General features: G+C 40.7%; 1 protein-coding gene across 2 annotated transcripts in view; it reads left to right on the top strand.

The window, feature by feature from the left end:
• LPAR1 (lysophosphatidic acid receptor 1) overlaps positions 1-17943 on the top strand; it is a 148913-nt gene that overhangs the window by 74808 nt on the left and 56162 nt on the right. For both annotated transcript variants that reach the window (XM_056117154.1, XM_056117155.1), the window contains exon 3: positions 3794-4541. In XM_056117154.1, coding sequence (XP_055973129.1) covers positions 3794-4541 — 748 coding nt within the window. The remainder of the gene's footprint in view (positions 1-3793; positions 4542-17943) is intronic.

Genomic DNA, 17943 nt, shown 5'->3' with positions numbered 1-17943 from the left:
ATTCTTGGGTAGTATCTGTTCTTATAGAACTGACAGCCTATAAGGAGTTTAGCAAATATTATGCAGTGTAGTCAGTATTGTGATAGTAGAGAATCTGTGCCAGGAAGAACCATGCCCAGATAAGGACAGGTTAGGGAGAACGACTAAATTTTACCGGCGATTTTATTGCCGCACAGGGAATGCAAGTAAGTAAAAGTTGGGGTAGGCTTGTGTCAGGTCACTGGCATTTGAAGGGTCACTCCTATTTAGCAGCTGCAGTGTCACTGGATCTGCCATATTACAAATTCTCAGAATGTGTCTAGCATCTGCTTCACAAACCTTGTGTGTGATTCTGATCTCGATGCCACATTTCTCCTTGATGGTGAGAGAACAGACCTCAGTAAGTAGAGCTGAAGTACTGCATTTTAAAATCCTCGATAGCTTGAGTTGAGGCTACAGAGGACAGTAAGCCCCGATAGGGTAGTTGATGAGCTCAGATTTTTTTTTTTTATTCATAGTGCTCGGTTAAGCCACTGAAGCATTTTCCAGGAAAAATGCTATTTTGAGGGCATGGGGTTCTTGTTGCCCTGCTCTCTTCTGGTGAGGTTAATATCATGACTTTATTCCCAAATCAGTCTCTGTCAGATAGGTTGGTTTTTCATTTCTAACATTTTCTCTGTTGCCTAACTGTAGGTATGGATGTAGGTGTTGGTATGGAGGTAGAAACCAATTCCATTCATCTAAGACTAGTTTTGTTTATATTTTTGGAAGAGCAGGGAGATGGGACCACACCTAGTGGTGCTCGTGGCTTACTCCTGGTTGTTCTTGGAGCACAACATGTGGTGCCAGCCACACACATAGCAAAACCAAACCCCTGTACTATCTCTCTTCCCCAGTGTTATTCTAAGAAAATGTGGTAACTGGAGAGGTAGTTTGATGGACAGGAGTGTGTACTTTCTATGAAGAAGACTTGTGTTTGATCCCTGGCCAGGAGTGACCCCTGAGCCCCAAGCTGGGAGCATCCCCTGATTACTACTAGGTATGATCCAAGAAAGAAAAAATTGTTGTGGAAATATAGGGGAAAATATGCTAGAAAATAAAGATCCCTGCTGCCTTATCTGAGATAATTCACTAGAGTCTACAAATGGAAGTTTTTTTCAAATAAATAACAATGACAAAATTTGTACCAAATGAATTGATATTAGGCTAGTGATAGCATTTACCAAATTCGTATGAGTATGTGCTCATATATTCGTCTTTAGAAATTAAGTGCATGGTTATTGTTATATGCCATATATTATCATATATGAATTATGTTTCATGTCAATCTTCTTGAAAGCAAAAGAAATTTTGAATTCTAAAGAATATCTCACCTCACAGTCTTCCATCTTCAAGAAGAGAGTGTGTTCTTATGTTAGCAGCAAAGGGGTTGAAATGATACTCTGTGGAATCTAAACTGGATAAAAAAATGAAAAATGAACTGGGGGAAAAGTACAGTTCTTAAGGGGATAAATGACTTTAAAGAATGGATGTATTAGTGATTGAATGAGAAAACTGGGAGGTCGGGAAGTGTGGTGAGTAATTAGAATGTATAATTATTTTTAAAGAAGGCATTTCTGAGCTGTTAGAGAATCTAGGGTGTGACCATAGGAATGGGCAGCTGAATTATAGTGTAATAGGTCATTAGAGATGAGGTCAAGAAACGGAGAGCAAGAAAATTAGATGAGTGACTTGAAGTAATGGCAAGGTTTGAGGTAGAAGAGAACACTGTAAGACGAAAGTTTTAGATCGCTGCTGAATAAACCTCTGTAGAAAGTATAAAGATACCAAAATGTGTAAGACAAGGTTTTCTCTGGGCTATGATCTCTTTGAGAAGTAGAGATGTAAGGACTAGAGACATAGTTCAGACATTAGCCTTCCACGCAGCTGACCCTTGTTCAATTTCTGGCACCACATACTGTCCCAGGAGTAAGTTCTGAGCACTGACAGGAAACAGAAATAGACATATAAATTGATAAATAACTTTACAATATGGTGAACCTAATATGGAAACATGACTTAAAAGCATTGAAATCTAAATGATGAGAGATTCTATGTATCACAAGTGTAAAGACTTAGTTTTTATTTATTTATTAATATTTCATATCATTTGAGGATTTTCAGTTTTTGAAAAACATGTACTTTGGTGGTATAGAATGTTAAAAATATGGTTAAAATGGAGGTAGTTGCTAAATAAATTATTAAATGCAGTGAAAGATAACATAAGAAAGGTAAGATATAAACTGTTCTTAAGAAATATTTTTTAATTTTGGGAGTTTCAATAAAGGCCATAGAAATATGGGTTTATACTATTAGATGTGTAATTTTCAAGTTGTTCCTTCCTTGTAGTTTCTCTGAAATTTTAAAATCTATCATTAATTATATTATTATGTGTCCTCAATCATTTTTTGGATCTTAAGTAAAGTAAGTAAGTAAGTAAAGGCCCTCCCGTTGATCATCGATTTGCTCGAGCGGGCCCAGTAACGTCTCCATTGGAGACTTTGTTGTTACTGTGTCTGGCATATCGAATACTCTCAGTAGCTTGCCGGGCTCTCCGAGAGGGGCGGAGGAATCGAACTCGGGTCGGCCATGCTGGCTGCGTGCAAGGCAAACGCCCTGCCGCTGTGCTAAGATTATAAATAATTAACAAGGAAATACATTCTAATTGGTGATCCTAAAAAATAAGAAAACATCATAAAAGATCACTCCATATTTTCAAAACTGTAATTTATCTAATGTATGTTATTAACTATATATAAACCTAATAAATATATTTTATTTATTGTACAGCACTGAAATCATGAGACCCAAACTTTAATCTTGGGACTGAGTTGGATAAGAGAGGAAACCTGGGGACCCTGGTATATGGAAGTTGATGCTAGTGTCAGGATTGGTGATGGAACATTGTATGTCAAAAATGAATAACTTTGTAATCCATGGTGCTTTAATGAAATAAAATTTTGGAAAAAAATAAGGTATAATTTATCTAGTCAGTTTTTAATTTATTGTACAGGGTTTCAAAGTGTCAGCTGTCCTTTAAGGTTACATTAGGTTGTATAATTTTGTTTTACAAAATAGAAAAAAGTGCTCAAACATCATCGATGGGTTGATGAGTGCTATTCTGGGGATTCCGAGTCATGGGGGTAGACAGTACTGACCACAGGAATGCTGAACAGCGAATGTTGGCTTTGGGCAGAAAACCTTTGATGCATAGTGACCTCTCGAAAATGTCACTGATGGCCCTTGTGGGAACTTCATTGCAAAACTCCACAGATCGAACATCTTGTGTGAGAATAGAAATACTGAGTAATAGAGCCATAGCACCCTTTAATAAACCAACTCTGTTTACAGATTCCCTAAATAGCCAGTCAAAATAGGTTCCACTCTGGTGGATACTCCAATTGCAGTGTTCTGCAAAATTCCCATCTGTATCATGTATTTTAAGCAAGATTTCTGGGCCATGTGGCTTTTCTAGTAGACTTCAATGGTGTGCAACCACCAAGGAAAGGCGTTGTCATTTATTTGACTCCAAGTGTCTTTAATCTTGAGGACAGTAATACAGTGAGAATCTTTGGGGTTTCAATATGATCATAGCACATTATTTAAATCAGATTTTCAAGTTCTTTGCCTTCGGGTGTTTGTATGTATATGTATGTGTATTGGAGTTGTTTTGATCCAAGTTTTTCATGGGAGTATTATATCATCTCTATGTCTTTAAATTTGAATTTGGATCTTCCCTCCTTTTATTTTTCGTCATTCTTCTTTTCTCTTTTAGTTCACAGCCATGAATGAACCACAGTGCTACTACAATGAATCCATTGCCTTCTTTTATAACCGAAGTGGAAAGTATCTTGCCACAGAGTGGAACACAGTCAGCAAGCTAGTGATGGGACTCGGAATCACCGTCTGCATCTTCATCATGTTGGCCAACCTCCTGGTCATGGTGGCAATATACGTCAACCGCCGCTTCCATTTTCCTATTTATTACTTAATGGCTAATCTGGCGGCTGCAGACTTTTTTGCTGGGTTGGCCTACTTCTACCTAATGTTCAACACAGGACCCAATACTCGGAGACTGACCGTCAGCACGTGGCTCCTCCGTCAGGGCCTCATTGATACCAGCCTGACAGCATCTGTGGCCAACCTATTAGCTATTGCAATTGAGAGGCACATTACAGTCTTCCGCATGCAACTCCACACACGCATGAGCAATCGGCGGGTGGTGGTGGTGATTGTGGTCATTTGGACGATGGCCATTGTGATGGGAGCTATTCCCAGTGTTGGCTGGAACTGCATCTGCGATATTGACAACTGTTCCAACATGGCACCCCTTTACAGTGACTCTTACTTAGTGTTCTGGGCCATTTTCAACTTGGTGACCTTTGTGGTAATGGTGGTTCTCTACGCTCATATCTTTGGCTATGTTCGTCAGAGGACTATGAGAATGTCTCGGCATAGCTCTGGCCCCCGGCGGAATCGGGATACCATGATGAGTCTTCTGAAGACTGTGGTCATTGTACTTGGTAAGTTTTGTCATGATGGTAGTTTTGTCATGATGGTGTCTTGTTTTATGGATTTTCAATATAGTATGAACCATATTCACTTATGTCAGAGAAAAGCAACAATATAAATATTCACTTGTTGTATATACAAGAAGCACAAGGATAGAAAGCTCATATTATTAGGTATCTGATAGTCAGCACACCAGTTTTTCTGCAATTACAGAATCAAGTTTAGGCAAGTGCATATCTCAGTGATGTGGTATAAATGATAACATGAAAGGTTATTGATAAGTTTGGCTAGCAGGTATTAGAAATAATCTAAAAAACCTTTTGAAAGGTTTTCTTAGAATTCTAATTATGGGATTTTTTTGCAGTCCTTTTTTACACATTACCAGATAGGACATGCTTTTGGATCGTATAAGCATGTTTTTGTTTCTAGCTGTTTTATAAGTCTGCTTCTAAATAAGTTATCTGCAACATTTTATAATTGTTATCTTACAGGTAAATATATCAAGATTTACTGCTTATAATGGGTTGGAATTAGTAGTGTTCTATGATATTCATCTTTATGAAAAGATTTTTTTTACTGATTTTCTTTTGTAGTATAGCACGTTAATTCACACTTCAAAGTGAATAGCAAAATTTTGTCTTTATATATACTCAACAACTGTGCCTTCATATAATACTTTTGTAGATGAAAAATTCTTGATAATGAGCAGAAGAAATATTGGTACTCAGAAAATTATTTTAAAAATACTGAAATTTCTGGCCCTGTTCTGACCTCTGGAGTTAAATATCCATGAAAAATACACACAGGACATTTCTTTTAATTTTAGAGTGCCTATTTTAAAATTCCCACAGCGAGAATTTATTTGAGTCCTCTTTATTCAAATTCCACTTTATCCATACACTCTCCTGACGTTAATGTTTGATCATGTTTTGAAAACCTTTTAAAAATGTTTTTGACAGTCTCTCCTTTCCCATGGACATTCAATGCAAAGTTCCTCTAATTTTCTTTACTCCAATTTATAAAACTATACTGAGTGCAGATTACCTGGAATTGTGTGACTTCTCTGAAACTGTAAACTATATTCATAATTACATTTTAGCACCAGGAGAGAGAGAGAGAGAGAGAGAGAGAGAGAGAGAGAGAGAGAGAGAGAGAGAGAGGTGCCGCCTATTTTGGTTAGGGTGGTTGCATCAATGAGATAATCTCTTGGTATCCAGGTTATGACCTCCTTGTGGATTTAAGAATAAGGGCCAGGTCTTATAATTGCTGACTTAACTAAAACTCTACCTGAAACAAACTGGTATAATAACCCTACTGGGTTCTCATCAATGTGGATGAGAAATTGTCTAATTCCATCCAGTGGAGTTTTAGTAGAACACAAAAGGTTTTCCTATAAGTTTATCAACAAAAACCTGAGCATACCTGGGCCACACAATGTACTTTTCCTAACACAGATAAAACCCATCTTAGTTTATCATGGATGGATGCTACTTTTATATGAAATTAGGAAAGATGAGGTGTTTTAATTGCTCTATGAACTCATTTTTTCCCCTGATAGTGTATCTTTTCACATTGTTGTGATTTTTCTATTTTACCTCAAGTGGTGCAAGTAGCTCATAAAACCATCAGTAGAACATGATTCTTAAACTCGATTTATGAACCTGCCAAGTTCTTGTTTTAATTTTGACCTTTGTACTGGCCTTGACAGATTTCAGTGGACAGCATGTGGAGTGATTCATATCATGTTAACTCTTGAGTCTTATTGGGCTGTTTGGAAAATTAGATTTAAACAATTGTGTGGGCTCAAGGGACAATATTATTTCATTCCTGTGTGCTCCTATTTTATCTAATACAGCAACCATAAACTGGAAAGTACAGTACTAATACTGCCCTTTAAAATTTGACTAGTATGTTCTGTGAATATTGGATACTGGAAATTGCCTCTAGATTAAGTAGAGTCATTTCTACAGGTTTTTGATGGTTTAGCATGGGGAAATACCAGTCAGGGTGATAAGTGGCGAGAGTTGGTGAAGCATGTAGTTATGAGATTATTATAAAGGAAGGAGAAAATAAATAAATAAGTAGAAGATAGCCTTTTAAAAAATAGGGGCCAGGGCTGGAACGATAGCATAGTGGGTAGAACATTTGCCTTGCAGGTGGCTGACCTGGGTTTGATTCTCAGCATCCCATATGGTCCCCCGAGCACTGTCAGGACTAATTCCTGAGTTCATGAGCCAGGAGTAACCCCTGTGTATCACCGGGTGTGACCCAAACAGCTAAAATAAATAAATAAATACATTATAAAAAAAATAGGGGCCTTAGGGATAAAAGTAAAAGTAAAGTAAAGTAAAGGCCCTCCCGTTGATCATCGATTTGCTCGAGCGGGCCCAGTAACGTCTCCATTGGAGACTTTGTTGTTACTGTGTTTGGCATATCGAATACGTCACGGGGAGCTTGCCAGGCTCTTCCGTGCGGGCGAGATACTCTCGGTAGCTTGCCGGGCTCTCCGAGAGGGGCGGAGGAATCGAACTCGGGTTGGCCATGTTGGCTGCGTGCAAGGCAAATGCCCTACCGCTGTGCTATCGCTCCAGGCCTTGGGGATAAAAACATAATAACCTTTCAGAACGTATATTGCAAACCATAATGCCCCAAAGAAAAGAGAGAGACAGAAAGAAAGCAGAGAAAGCAAGCAAGCAAGAAGGAAAGAAGAAAGAAGAAAAGTGCCTGCCACAAAGACAGACTAGGGGTAGAGTGGTAGGCGGGAAATGGGGACATTAGTGGTGGGAAATGTACACAGCTGAAGGGAAGGATACCGGAACATTGTCTGACTAAACACCAATCTGGAACAACGTTGTAACTATGTATCTCATGGTGATTCAATTTAAAAAAATATATAGGGGCTAAACCTTGTGGTGCTCTGGGTATTTGAAAGCTATTCCCAGCTGCATACAACCCGGGATACCAAGTATTGAGCTGCTTGGGCCTGGCAGTGTTTGGAGCCACCAGGACTACAACTGGTGCTGCTTATGAGTATACAACGGCATCGATCAAATAATGCATCTGCATGTGCTCTATCACGTAAGCTGACTTCCTAACCCTGAAAACTGTGAGGATGGCAAGAGGAAAAAGGCAGAGAGTCGGAAGGCTTAGAGTAAGGCATTTGCAGTCCTCTACAGTCAGATGCTTGTAGCCCAATGGCTTAATCCCACTTCTGTGCCCCACTTGATTCTAATTGCCCATCCTTAACTCCATGAAGAGATAGGCTATTCTTTGTAGCAGCCAGTTCTTTTAATTTTATTTCTTTATTTTTATTTATTGAATCACTGTGGGAAAAGTTACAAAGCTTTCAAGATTAAGTCTCAGTCATACAATGATCAAATGCCTTTCCCTTCACCAGTACTTATTTTTCATGACCAAGAACCCCAATAGACCCCCCTCCCACCCCTCTCATTGCTTGTGAGGCAGATGATTTCTACTTAACTCTCTACTTCGAATACATTCATTATTTTGACAAAAGATGCACCATTATTGTTTAGAATATCCCCCCCAACAATTGGAACTAGCAGCCAGTTCTTGATAGTGATGTTCTATAAGTATGCTTTTTGTTTTTTCATTTCTCCTCTGCCTGACGGTCAACTTTATTATGGAAAGTAGAAATTGTAATGATATATCCTCAATTTTCTTCCCAGGACCTATCAGAGTATCTACTTCCAAGTAGCTACTTATTAATTAATGACTGGGCATGTGACTGTGTCAACAACTGCAATTTTTGGAGCTTTCATAATTGAGGCCCACCAGAGAGTCATAGTGAATCCACTAATATAAATGCCACTGAGCTGTCACATTTCAGGATGTGAGTTCTTACAAAATCTTGGAAAATAGACACGATAATATAGCTGTTTTTATTTAGTCCAGGAATAATTGTGATTTGATTAAACATTTAGAAGACCTTTAATTTCAATTTCACCATATCAAAATGATCTGGGGTTCCTATCTGATCAGATCCCAAGAACAAAAGATTTGTTGATTAGCAACTTGAATTGCTGAGTGTCAGCACCAAACAAAGACATCTGTAAGACTTTTCTAACAATAGTAGTAGTTTTTAAAATGCAAGACATCCTTGAGACTTATAATGCAGCTCAGTAGTAGTAAAAATACAAGGTTGCATAGAAGCTTCCAGTATAAGCAACTGAAGAACTCTGGATCTCAGTGTTTATATGTCAAAAGCCTATGTAATATTATGGGTCCAACCCTGCTCTGCCTACCAGCCAGTGTTTGTAAATATAATCACTATGGAGTATAGGTACCCAGCTCTATTTGATAGCTACTTGATCACTTGATGACTTGACATCCCGTTACTCATCGATTTGCTCAAGTGGGAGCCAGTAACATCTTCATTTGTCCTGGTCGCATGCTAGTGTAGCCCAATAGCATCTGCTTGCTCCAGGAACACAAAGCGTCTTAAACCATTCATTCAGGGTCTTGATGAAGAAGTCTGACCATCTCGTAGGTGGGCAGCCACGTGATCTTTTGATGTCTCGTGGAGTCCAGTAGGTAATGGCTCTAGTCCAGCGGTCCTCTCCAAATCATGTTACGTGTCCAGCCCATCTGATTTTTGATGCAATCCCACCTGTGCAGCAGAGCCTGGCAGGCTATCCATGGCGTATTCGATATGCCCAAAACAGTAAATACAATGGGTCTCATTCCCCTGACCCTGAAAGAGCCCCCAATATGGCATTGTTAAGGAGGATGGGCAAGGAGAGGCTGATAAAATCTCAGAGCCCAACTAGGCTGCCAAAACAAAGAAGGACTAAAATGACTATACTTTCAACACACGCACACTGGCATCGGAAGCATCCATCAAGGACCTAATGGTGCACATACGGAAGATCAAGTATGACGTCATTAGTCTGACCGAGATGAGAAGGCATCATGCCATTTATTTGATAACTACAGCATCAAATAATCTACTTGTTATCTTTATTTTTCCAGAGGGCAAGGAAGAAAGATTAGGTAACTCCAGAAATCCCACAGCTATTTAAGGACAGGACCTGGGATGTAAACTCAGGCACTTTGGTTTTGGAGTGCACTTAAAAATTTTTATTTATTTCTTTTTAACCTCCATGCTATCCTGCCTGATTCTATAATAAAAATAACTACAAACATATGTTTAGGTTTGTTATAAAGTCTGAACAGCTCTTTGCTATTAAATTGAACTTTGCAATCCCATTTATTTTCATGGATCCTGTCTAGCTGCAGGGTGCTTTGTTTCCTGGGTAGAAGAACCCCTTAAGGCAGCATTTCTTTCCCCTGGTGCTGCTGGTGATGATATTCATGACTCTAATTTCATCACCTTCTTTCCACTGTTTGGTGTTAGAGCACCATAACTGTTTCTGACTGAGGGAGTATTTTGCTCAAGGTGTAGTTAACGTGGGGCTCATTATCCCAGTATGTAGTCAGACAAGCCTTCCTCGAGCTTGTACTAAGAATTCTTTGTACATTCTATTCCACAGTTCAATTGGAATGGTCGTCGAGAAGTTCTTCCTTATTTGACCCTAGTAAATCTTAGCTTGTGAGTCCCTGCCTTTCCTACTTCATTGTCTACTGAGGATGGTTACTTAAGAGAGGAAAAATAGTGTAGTGATTGTGTGTGTGTGTGTGTGTGTGTGTGTGTGTGTGTGTTTTGTTGGAAGGGGGAGGTGTGGTCAGTGTAGGATTTGCCCTGTGAGAGGGAAGTTCTGGAGGGTACGGGAGAATGGCGTATGCTCTTCTCAGATGGATTTTGATGTGGCCTTAATGTTCTGTGACAGTGGGTCACCCTCACCAGCTGTGTGGCAACAGTTCGGAAACCCTGGGCTGTCATTTTATTTATATATAATTATTATTGTTAATAATAATTAACAACGCATGAAGGTACCGGCAGAGGAACAAAGGCATGCGGGTCCTGGGGCTGAGATCTCCAAGCCTGCTCAGATCGGGGCTGAGCATCCTCCACCCAGATCCTCCTTCTTCCAGTAGGCAGGGGTCACACCCACCAACTGGCCCCCCGGCACCGTGTAATCCCATCAACGGCCAAGACCCAGAGACTATAAAACCCAGCTCCTGGACATTTTATTATCTTATTCTTACTTTGGACAAACTGGCAGGCTACCGAATGTAACCTGCTCACACAGCAGAGTATGTCAAACTCCCCGTGGCGTACCCAATATGCTAAATACCAGTAACAATGATGGGTCTCATTCTCCTGACCCTGAAAGAGCCTTGAATATGGCACCTTTTAAAAAATCTCAGGGCTAGGATGAAGGAGATGTTACTGGGGCCTGCTCGAGGCAATCGACGAACAACAGGATAGTCCTGATCGTCGTGATAGGATAGAGTGAAAATAAATGTGGGTATGTTTCTCTTTGAGAATGACATTGTTATTTCCTAGGTTTTATCTGTCCTGGCTGGAAATTAACAGAGGGAAGTTAAAGAAATGTCCCTTTATTGCCTGTGAATTTTGAGCAGAGGTCACTATATGGTACTAGTAGTTCCCATCCTAAGGGATGTTGTGCCCCACCGATTTTACCCCAAAGGAACTGAGTTAAGATAGAGCAACTAACTTGTTCAAGATCCCTCATTTCCCAAGTGACAGGATGGAATTCCGTTGTGGACCAGGGCCTTAGCTCACAGGTCTCCGCATTCCATCGCGCTCCTTGGTGTTGGTAGAGGCCAGAGGAGTGTCTGCCCATTGTTTTCTTGTTCGTGCTGATGAAAGATTATTCAGGGCAATGTCCTGTTTGCTAATCTTAACGTACTTCTCTTTCCATTTTAATTTGACAAGCATGTTGCTGAGTGGTCTTGTGTGTGCAAGGATAAAAAGATGAAAAGGACGAATCCATTCTTACAACAGGGGTTGTCAGGCGAGGTTAAAGAAAGTGAGAAACTGCAGAAAAATACCCCGGGAATTGGAATAAAAAATACAATGACCCAACGGCAGTAGGAGGGAAGAGCAGTGGGGAAGACCAAACTAGAAGGGATGCTGGGGGAGGGGGGGGGGGGAGGGGAAGTTTGGTGGTGATGAGGTGAGTTGTCATATACATATATGACATATACATATATGGATCCATACCATAAATACCAATACCAGTGTAACTGCCTAAACTATAATAAACATGCTCAATATTTTTAATTGGGTCCTTATGTCAGTGGAGGGAGGGATGAACGTCTAGTCATAGAGATATCTAGTCCTCGGAAGGGGGATGTCCCAGAAGAAGAGGTCTGAGTTGAGTTTCACAGCATATAGATGAACTTGCCAGCCTCAAAATTTAATTGATAGGAACAATGATTGTCACCTTAGTGAAAGTGGAAGAAAGCATTATTAGCAGGTAGTAGGCGTCCCAGTATGAACGATGTTTTGGAGAGCCCAAAGCTAAGGAGTTTAGGCTTCTGCCTGGTGGAGATCAAAAGCACTAAAATATTTCCTAGGATAAAGTGCACGAGTTTTTAACCTTTGCAGTGCAAAGTACTGAATCTGGGTCAGCAGTGAGCATGGTAAAGGCCTTACCTGCTGTGCTGTCTCTCCAGCCCTGATAATGAGACACTTGAGATAGAGAAGAGACTTGTTGGAACATTGTGACCATAGGTATAAACCAAGACCACTCTGGTCAACACAGGATGTGTGGTGACCTTGTTTTCTGTTTGTTTAGATTCTTTCCACTTGGTTTTTCAAATGCAGACTGTAGCGCTTGACTTAAAACATTGCATAAGTGTAGTTAAGAAGAACTGGTCTATTTTTTTTAACTTTTTAATTGAATCACTGTTTTATAGACCCTTACGAGCTGTTTATAATTGGATTTTAGTCACACAGTATTCCAACACCCATCCCTCCACCAGTGTACGTTTCCTAGCACCAGTGTCCCCGGGTTCCCTCCAGTCACCCCCACCCCCCAACCCATGCCTGCTTCTATGGCAGGCGCTTTTCTGAACTTCGATTCTTTTTAAAAGCAAAGACCTGCCTCAATTTAGAATTTTCTAGCTGAATGGGTCTTTAGAAATCACACTGTCTGAGTTAATTGACAAACTTAGTATGAGTTAGCTTGTAACCTCAACCAAAATACAGACTTCCTGTCTTCTAGTAAAGCGATATTCCTAATGCCTGTGCCTCCACACTTATTCAGCCCCATCCACACTTTCCATCATTTTCTTCTCTGTGAGCATCAGTGTGTGTTTATATGGCTCACCAGGACTGGGTATAAACATTGTGGCTACAAAGGTATCTGGCACCCAAGAAAGGTCCTCTTTAATTTGGCTTCTTATTCACTGTCAATTAACTGGTAATATCTATAATGGAAGCTTGACAAAAGTTATTTAAAGCTAAATTGCTTACTCATGTAGATTTTATATTTCAATTTCATAACATCCTGCTGGATTTTTAATAGCATTGTATTAACTTTTCATTCAGTTTTTAAAATAGGTATACAACTTACCTGGTTTGTGGGGTGTGTGTGTGTGTGTATGTGTGTGTGTGTGTGTGTGTGTTCTCAATATTTTTTGAGGCAGGAATCCCTGGGTTTATTATGGACTGTTCCACTACTTCTCTGGATGATTCTGAGTATTTTATCCCTCTTCATGTGTTCATTTCTCTATACCTTCATCTACAGGGTGAAATTGCTGAGTTTGATTTAGAGTTGTATTTATTCCTCTATTAATAGAATGAGAGGGACAGTCACTTCTATGGATAAGGTATTTAGAGTTTTCTAGTGAAAACACAGAGAAGGAATGGGGACAGAAACAAAAGACTAATTTCTCTTCATTACAGATTCTATAATGGTTGATCTTTGGTATTCTATCCCCCCACAAGAGAGAATGGCTCCTGTAGAAAGGGTAATTTCAAGGAAATAAAATTTTACCCTTTGGTTGCTAATGGGTGACAGGAAGGGATGGTGTTGAGCCTGTTCCTCATGGAAGGAGCAAACATAAGAGTCTTTAATTCCCTGACCACAGGTAGCCAGCTGCACATCCTGTTGCTCTGAAGAGGAACCAAGGCTACCCAAGTCTCCTCAGGTCCCCATGGCATCTCTGTGAAGGCCTCTTTGAGGAAGAACCAGCAGAGAGAATATTCATGAGAGCCTGGGCTGTTTGTCCAACCATGAAGTTGGCTGAGCCTCATGGGTGTGGTCAGGAGACACAGCCTGCCTGGGGACCCCACAGTGTTATCCGGACCCCAGTCCTGGGCCCAGGTGAAAAGAGAAAACAACTTCCCAAGGCAGCTGTTTGTGCCCTTTTGTTGCCCATCTCCATTCAAATATTTTCACTCAGAAGAAACTTTTTAAACAGAAACAAAACCCTAAAATATTACATTAACCTAACAGAGTTTTTTTTGAAGTGTAGACAGAACAGACAGAACACAAAGCTCTTTAGTTTGGGTCTAATGAGAGTAAATCAGACCTAGTCTAGCTGAGACTCCTGGAAGCCCCAATATAAATGTTGCATAATCCTTTGTTTTTTTTTCCCATAATTTTATTTATTTTTTTCTTCTAATATTTATTTGTTGAATCACTGTGAGAAAATTTACAAAGCTTTCAGGTTTAAGTCTCGGCCATACAATGATCAAACACCTTTCCCTTTCTTCGGTACTCATTTTTCACCACCAAGAACCCCAATATACTCCCTCCCACCCCTCCCAATGCCTGTGAGGCAGATGATTTCTACTTAACTCTTCTCTACATTGATTACACTTATTATTTTGACAAAAGATGCACCATTATTGTTTAGAATTCCCCCCCCCCCCCAACAATCAGAATTGCTGAAAAAGCATTGTTACATACTTTGTTTTCTATAGCTGGTTATAAGAATCATATAATGTCGTGCAGCCGCAATAGTGGCCGCACGATTTTGGATTTCTGCAGAGCCAGATAATTACGAGATTGGTTTCTGTGCATCTGGTGTTATGGCCGTTCCGGAAAGCCACTAATGGGGGGCAACTCGTGACCTTGGTAGGGTGTGAAGGACCAGCTGGTACCATCCTCTTTCATATGAGACTGCAGTTTCCCCATCACTGCCAGCTCATACTTGGCTTTCCAATAAGCTCTGAGGTGGCGGCCACCTTGCTGCGGGGGGGGGCGGTGGAGGGGGAGGAGGAAGGGAGCAACATCCTTTCCCTCCTGGGGAGGCCTAGTGCCATAGTTTAACACATGGTCCATCCAGTTTTCTGCCATAAGCCGCTGGGCTCAGAATTAAGTCCTTTTGCCTCTGGAGCCATGGCTATGCCAGAGAGCCGCTCGTGGGGGACAACTCGTTGACCTCTGTAGGGCATGAAGGATGAGCCAGTACCGCCCTACTTCCCATGAGACTGCAGTTGCCCCGTCACTGCCAGCCATACCTTGCTTTCCAATAAGCTCTGAGGCGGCGGCCACCTTGTATGCGTTTCTGCCAATGCAGGTGCATTTCTGCCCAAAGCTGCTGGGTTTCGAGATTTGTTTCTGAGTCTCTGGGATCATGGCTATTAATCAGCTTGATCAGGAGCCAGAGAGGCCATTTGTAGGCAGAGCCTCGGGGTCTCGTTAGGGTGGGGAGGAAAGGGCTGGTTCCACACCCATCTGGTGAGGCCCCGCGTGTCTTGTCACTGCAGGCCCAAATCTGACTGTCCAGTAGTCTCTTGAGGATGGCAGTCACCAGGCCACCAGGGGGAACAGGCCAAGGCACGAAACCTATTCCCACCTGCAGTGGCCCAGCGCCAGTAACCTACTGCAGGAACAGGACGCATTTCTGCCAAAAGCCTTTGGGTTCTGAGATTCGTTTCTGAGACTCTGGGATCATGGCCATTAAGCAGTTCGATCAGGAGTAGAGAGGCCATGCCTCCAATTATATAGCTGAGCCGGAGGTGGTTTGTGGGTGTGTCTCCCACATACCTTACTTTTGGCCATTTACTTTCTTGGTAAACTTTGCCCCAAGTTTTTGGGGTCTGGCCAAAGGCACAGCATCAATTTTGGGGTATCTGAAAGTCTGACGGTGTTATCAGGCTGCTGACGCACTCACCTCACAGGTACAGATTGACCTGCTGGCGGCACCATACCCCCAATCATTTGTCCTTATCCTGGAAGGTCTTAAGTGATGCAAAGAATCCCTGAAGAATAGCAGTAACCAATGGGAATCACTCTTGCTCAGGGACGGAGAGTTTAAGTTTGAGAGTTGAGGCATAAAAAGACCAGAATTCTAGATGTTCGCTTACCAGTTTCATAGCCCTGATAAAATGACTTACTTCATCTTAGGTGTTTCGTGTGTGTGTGTGTGTGTGTGTGTGTGTGTGTGTGTGTGTGTGTGTATTGTGTGCTTGTGTGCGCACATATACACACAGTGCAGTAAATGTTTTATTTAGGAGTAGGGGGAAAGAGAAGAGGAATTAGCATAGGGTTTGACTCATAGAAAACATGTACTAAATGGTAGCAGGTTTTATCACTGCTATTAGGTCTTATCTACCTGAGGTTTCCTACCCACATTTTTTTGTTTTGACTCATTCACACCTATCCCACATACACATACAATAGTGGATTCTATGGTTGGAATGATGCCTCATTTCTCTGTGTGATGTAAGTAAGACTGTTGTTGGGTTTTAGCAGCTGTTGTTTCTAATTACTGACTTAATTTTATTCCAAAGATAATTCTGAGCTGTGGTATGGCTTGGATTTTATTGTTAGCGCTAGCCTTTTGTCCTATTAGCACATCAAGAAGTGGCTGTTTTTACTTTCAGAAATGATTAAATGGTATTGGTCATTTAATGCATATTCCTTGACGGAGAGGCCCAGCATTTAAGATATTTATTAAATAAATAAATGTACCTTTTATTCTGGACAGGAGTTTATAAGTTGCCTAGTAACAATAGAAATAGAACCTGTTTAACTTGAAATTCAATGGTTCATTCAAAGTTTGTTTTAAAGTACCACACCCTACTTATTAAGATTTTCCTTCTTTCCTTCCTTCCTTCCTTCCTTCCTTCCTTCCTTCCTTCCTTCCTTCCTTCCTTCCTCCCTTCCTTTCTTCCTTCTTTCCTTGCATGAGATTGTTAATAGTTCATGTTTTTCAACAAATATCTTGAATGTCTGTCAAGAAGTACTGTTGCGAGGATTAATACACACTCTTTTCAAGGAGCTTTCATTTTGAAAGGTCAGGCTAATTTTTTGGGGGGGTCATACCCAGCAATGCACAGTGGTTACTCCTGGCTCTGCCAGGAGTCACCCCTGGCGGTGCTCAGGGGACCATATGGGATGCTGGGAATTGAACCCAGGTTGGCTGCATGCAAGGTAAAAGCCATGCCCGCTGTGCTATTGCTCCAACCCCGGTGAGGCTAATTTCAACAAACAAATGTTATATAAACTAGAAAATGAAATATCTTAAGAAAGGTGGTAGTGCTATTTTCTGATTGGTGTCAGGAGGTTTCATGATCAATGTGATAATAGGATTTATACATTAGATGATAAATGAGAGGTTGGCACATCAGCCCAGGTAAAGGAATTATTTCTATTAAACATTCTTTGTATTCCAATTTGTGTTAAATATTCAGTCACTTGCCTTATACTGCAATTAATATGCCATTTAGATATGGCATTAACTCCTACAAAGCTTGCAAATCTCTTGCAAATTGCTGGAGGTGGAGAGAGAAGCTTCCAAGATTTTAAGACAATATTGTACCTAGATTTTTTGACTGTTTTTTTCCAGATTTTTTTTGAAGTGACGTTAGCAAATTCACATCAAAAATTGGTTATAGTTAAATTAATTTGACTGGTTACTGACCTCTAAGAAAAAGCGGTGCATTTCTGTATGTGAAAATCAACATCCTGTGGAAAGAAGCTCCTCACGGTAACATGTAAATGTCTCAAGACCTGAAAGACCATTTCCAGGAAAGGCTGACAGCTGGGCCTGAGCAGGTGGTTTTCTGCAGTGTCTCATGGCATTGCGGGTAGCAAGATTTCAGAATATCTATAGTTGATTGTCATCTGTACAGCAATAGAATTTACAACTATTTGTTATATCTAGAAATACACAGTCCTATCTTCAGGGATTTACATGCTTTAGGACTTTAAAATATTGTCTGTAATTCCCTGATGTAATTTTTTTTTTGGCTTTTTTGGGTCACACCCGGCGATGCTCAGGGGTTACTCCTTGCTTTGCACTCAGGAATCACTCCTGGCGGTGCTCGGGGGACCATATGGGATGCTGGAAATTGAACCCAGAACGCAAGGCAAGCGTCCTACCCGCTGTGCTATTCCTCCAGTCCCTCCCTGATGTAATTTTAATAAGAACGAACATAGGATAAATGCACATATATTAATCAAAATTCCAAGCCCAGCAAAAATAATTGCAGGGACATGTTTATTTTTGCTGACATATTCACTGTCTCCCTGAAATTCAGCTTCGTCTCCTTTATGTTATCTG

Source organism: Sorex fumeus, unplaced genomic scaffold, assembly GCF_029834395.1.
Source record: "Sorex fumeus unplaced genomic scaffold, SorFum_2.1 ptg000034l, whole genome shotgun sequence".
In the NCBI taxonomy this organism is placed as follows: Eukaryota; Metazoa; Chordata; class Mammalia; order Eulipotyphla; family Soricidae; genus Sorex; species Sorex fumeus.
Note: the sequence above shows the minus strand (reverse complement) of the source record. Positions and strands in the feature narration are given on the sequence as shown.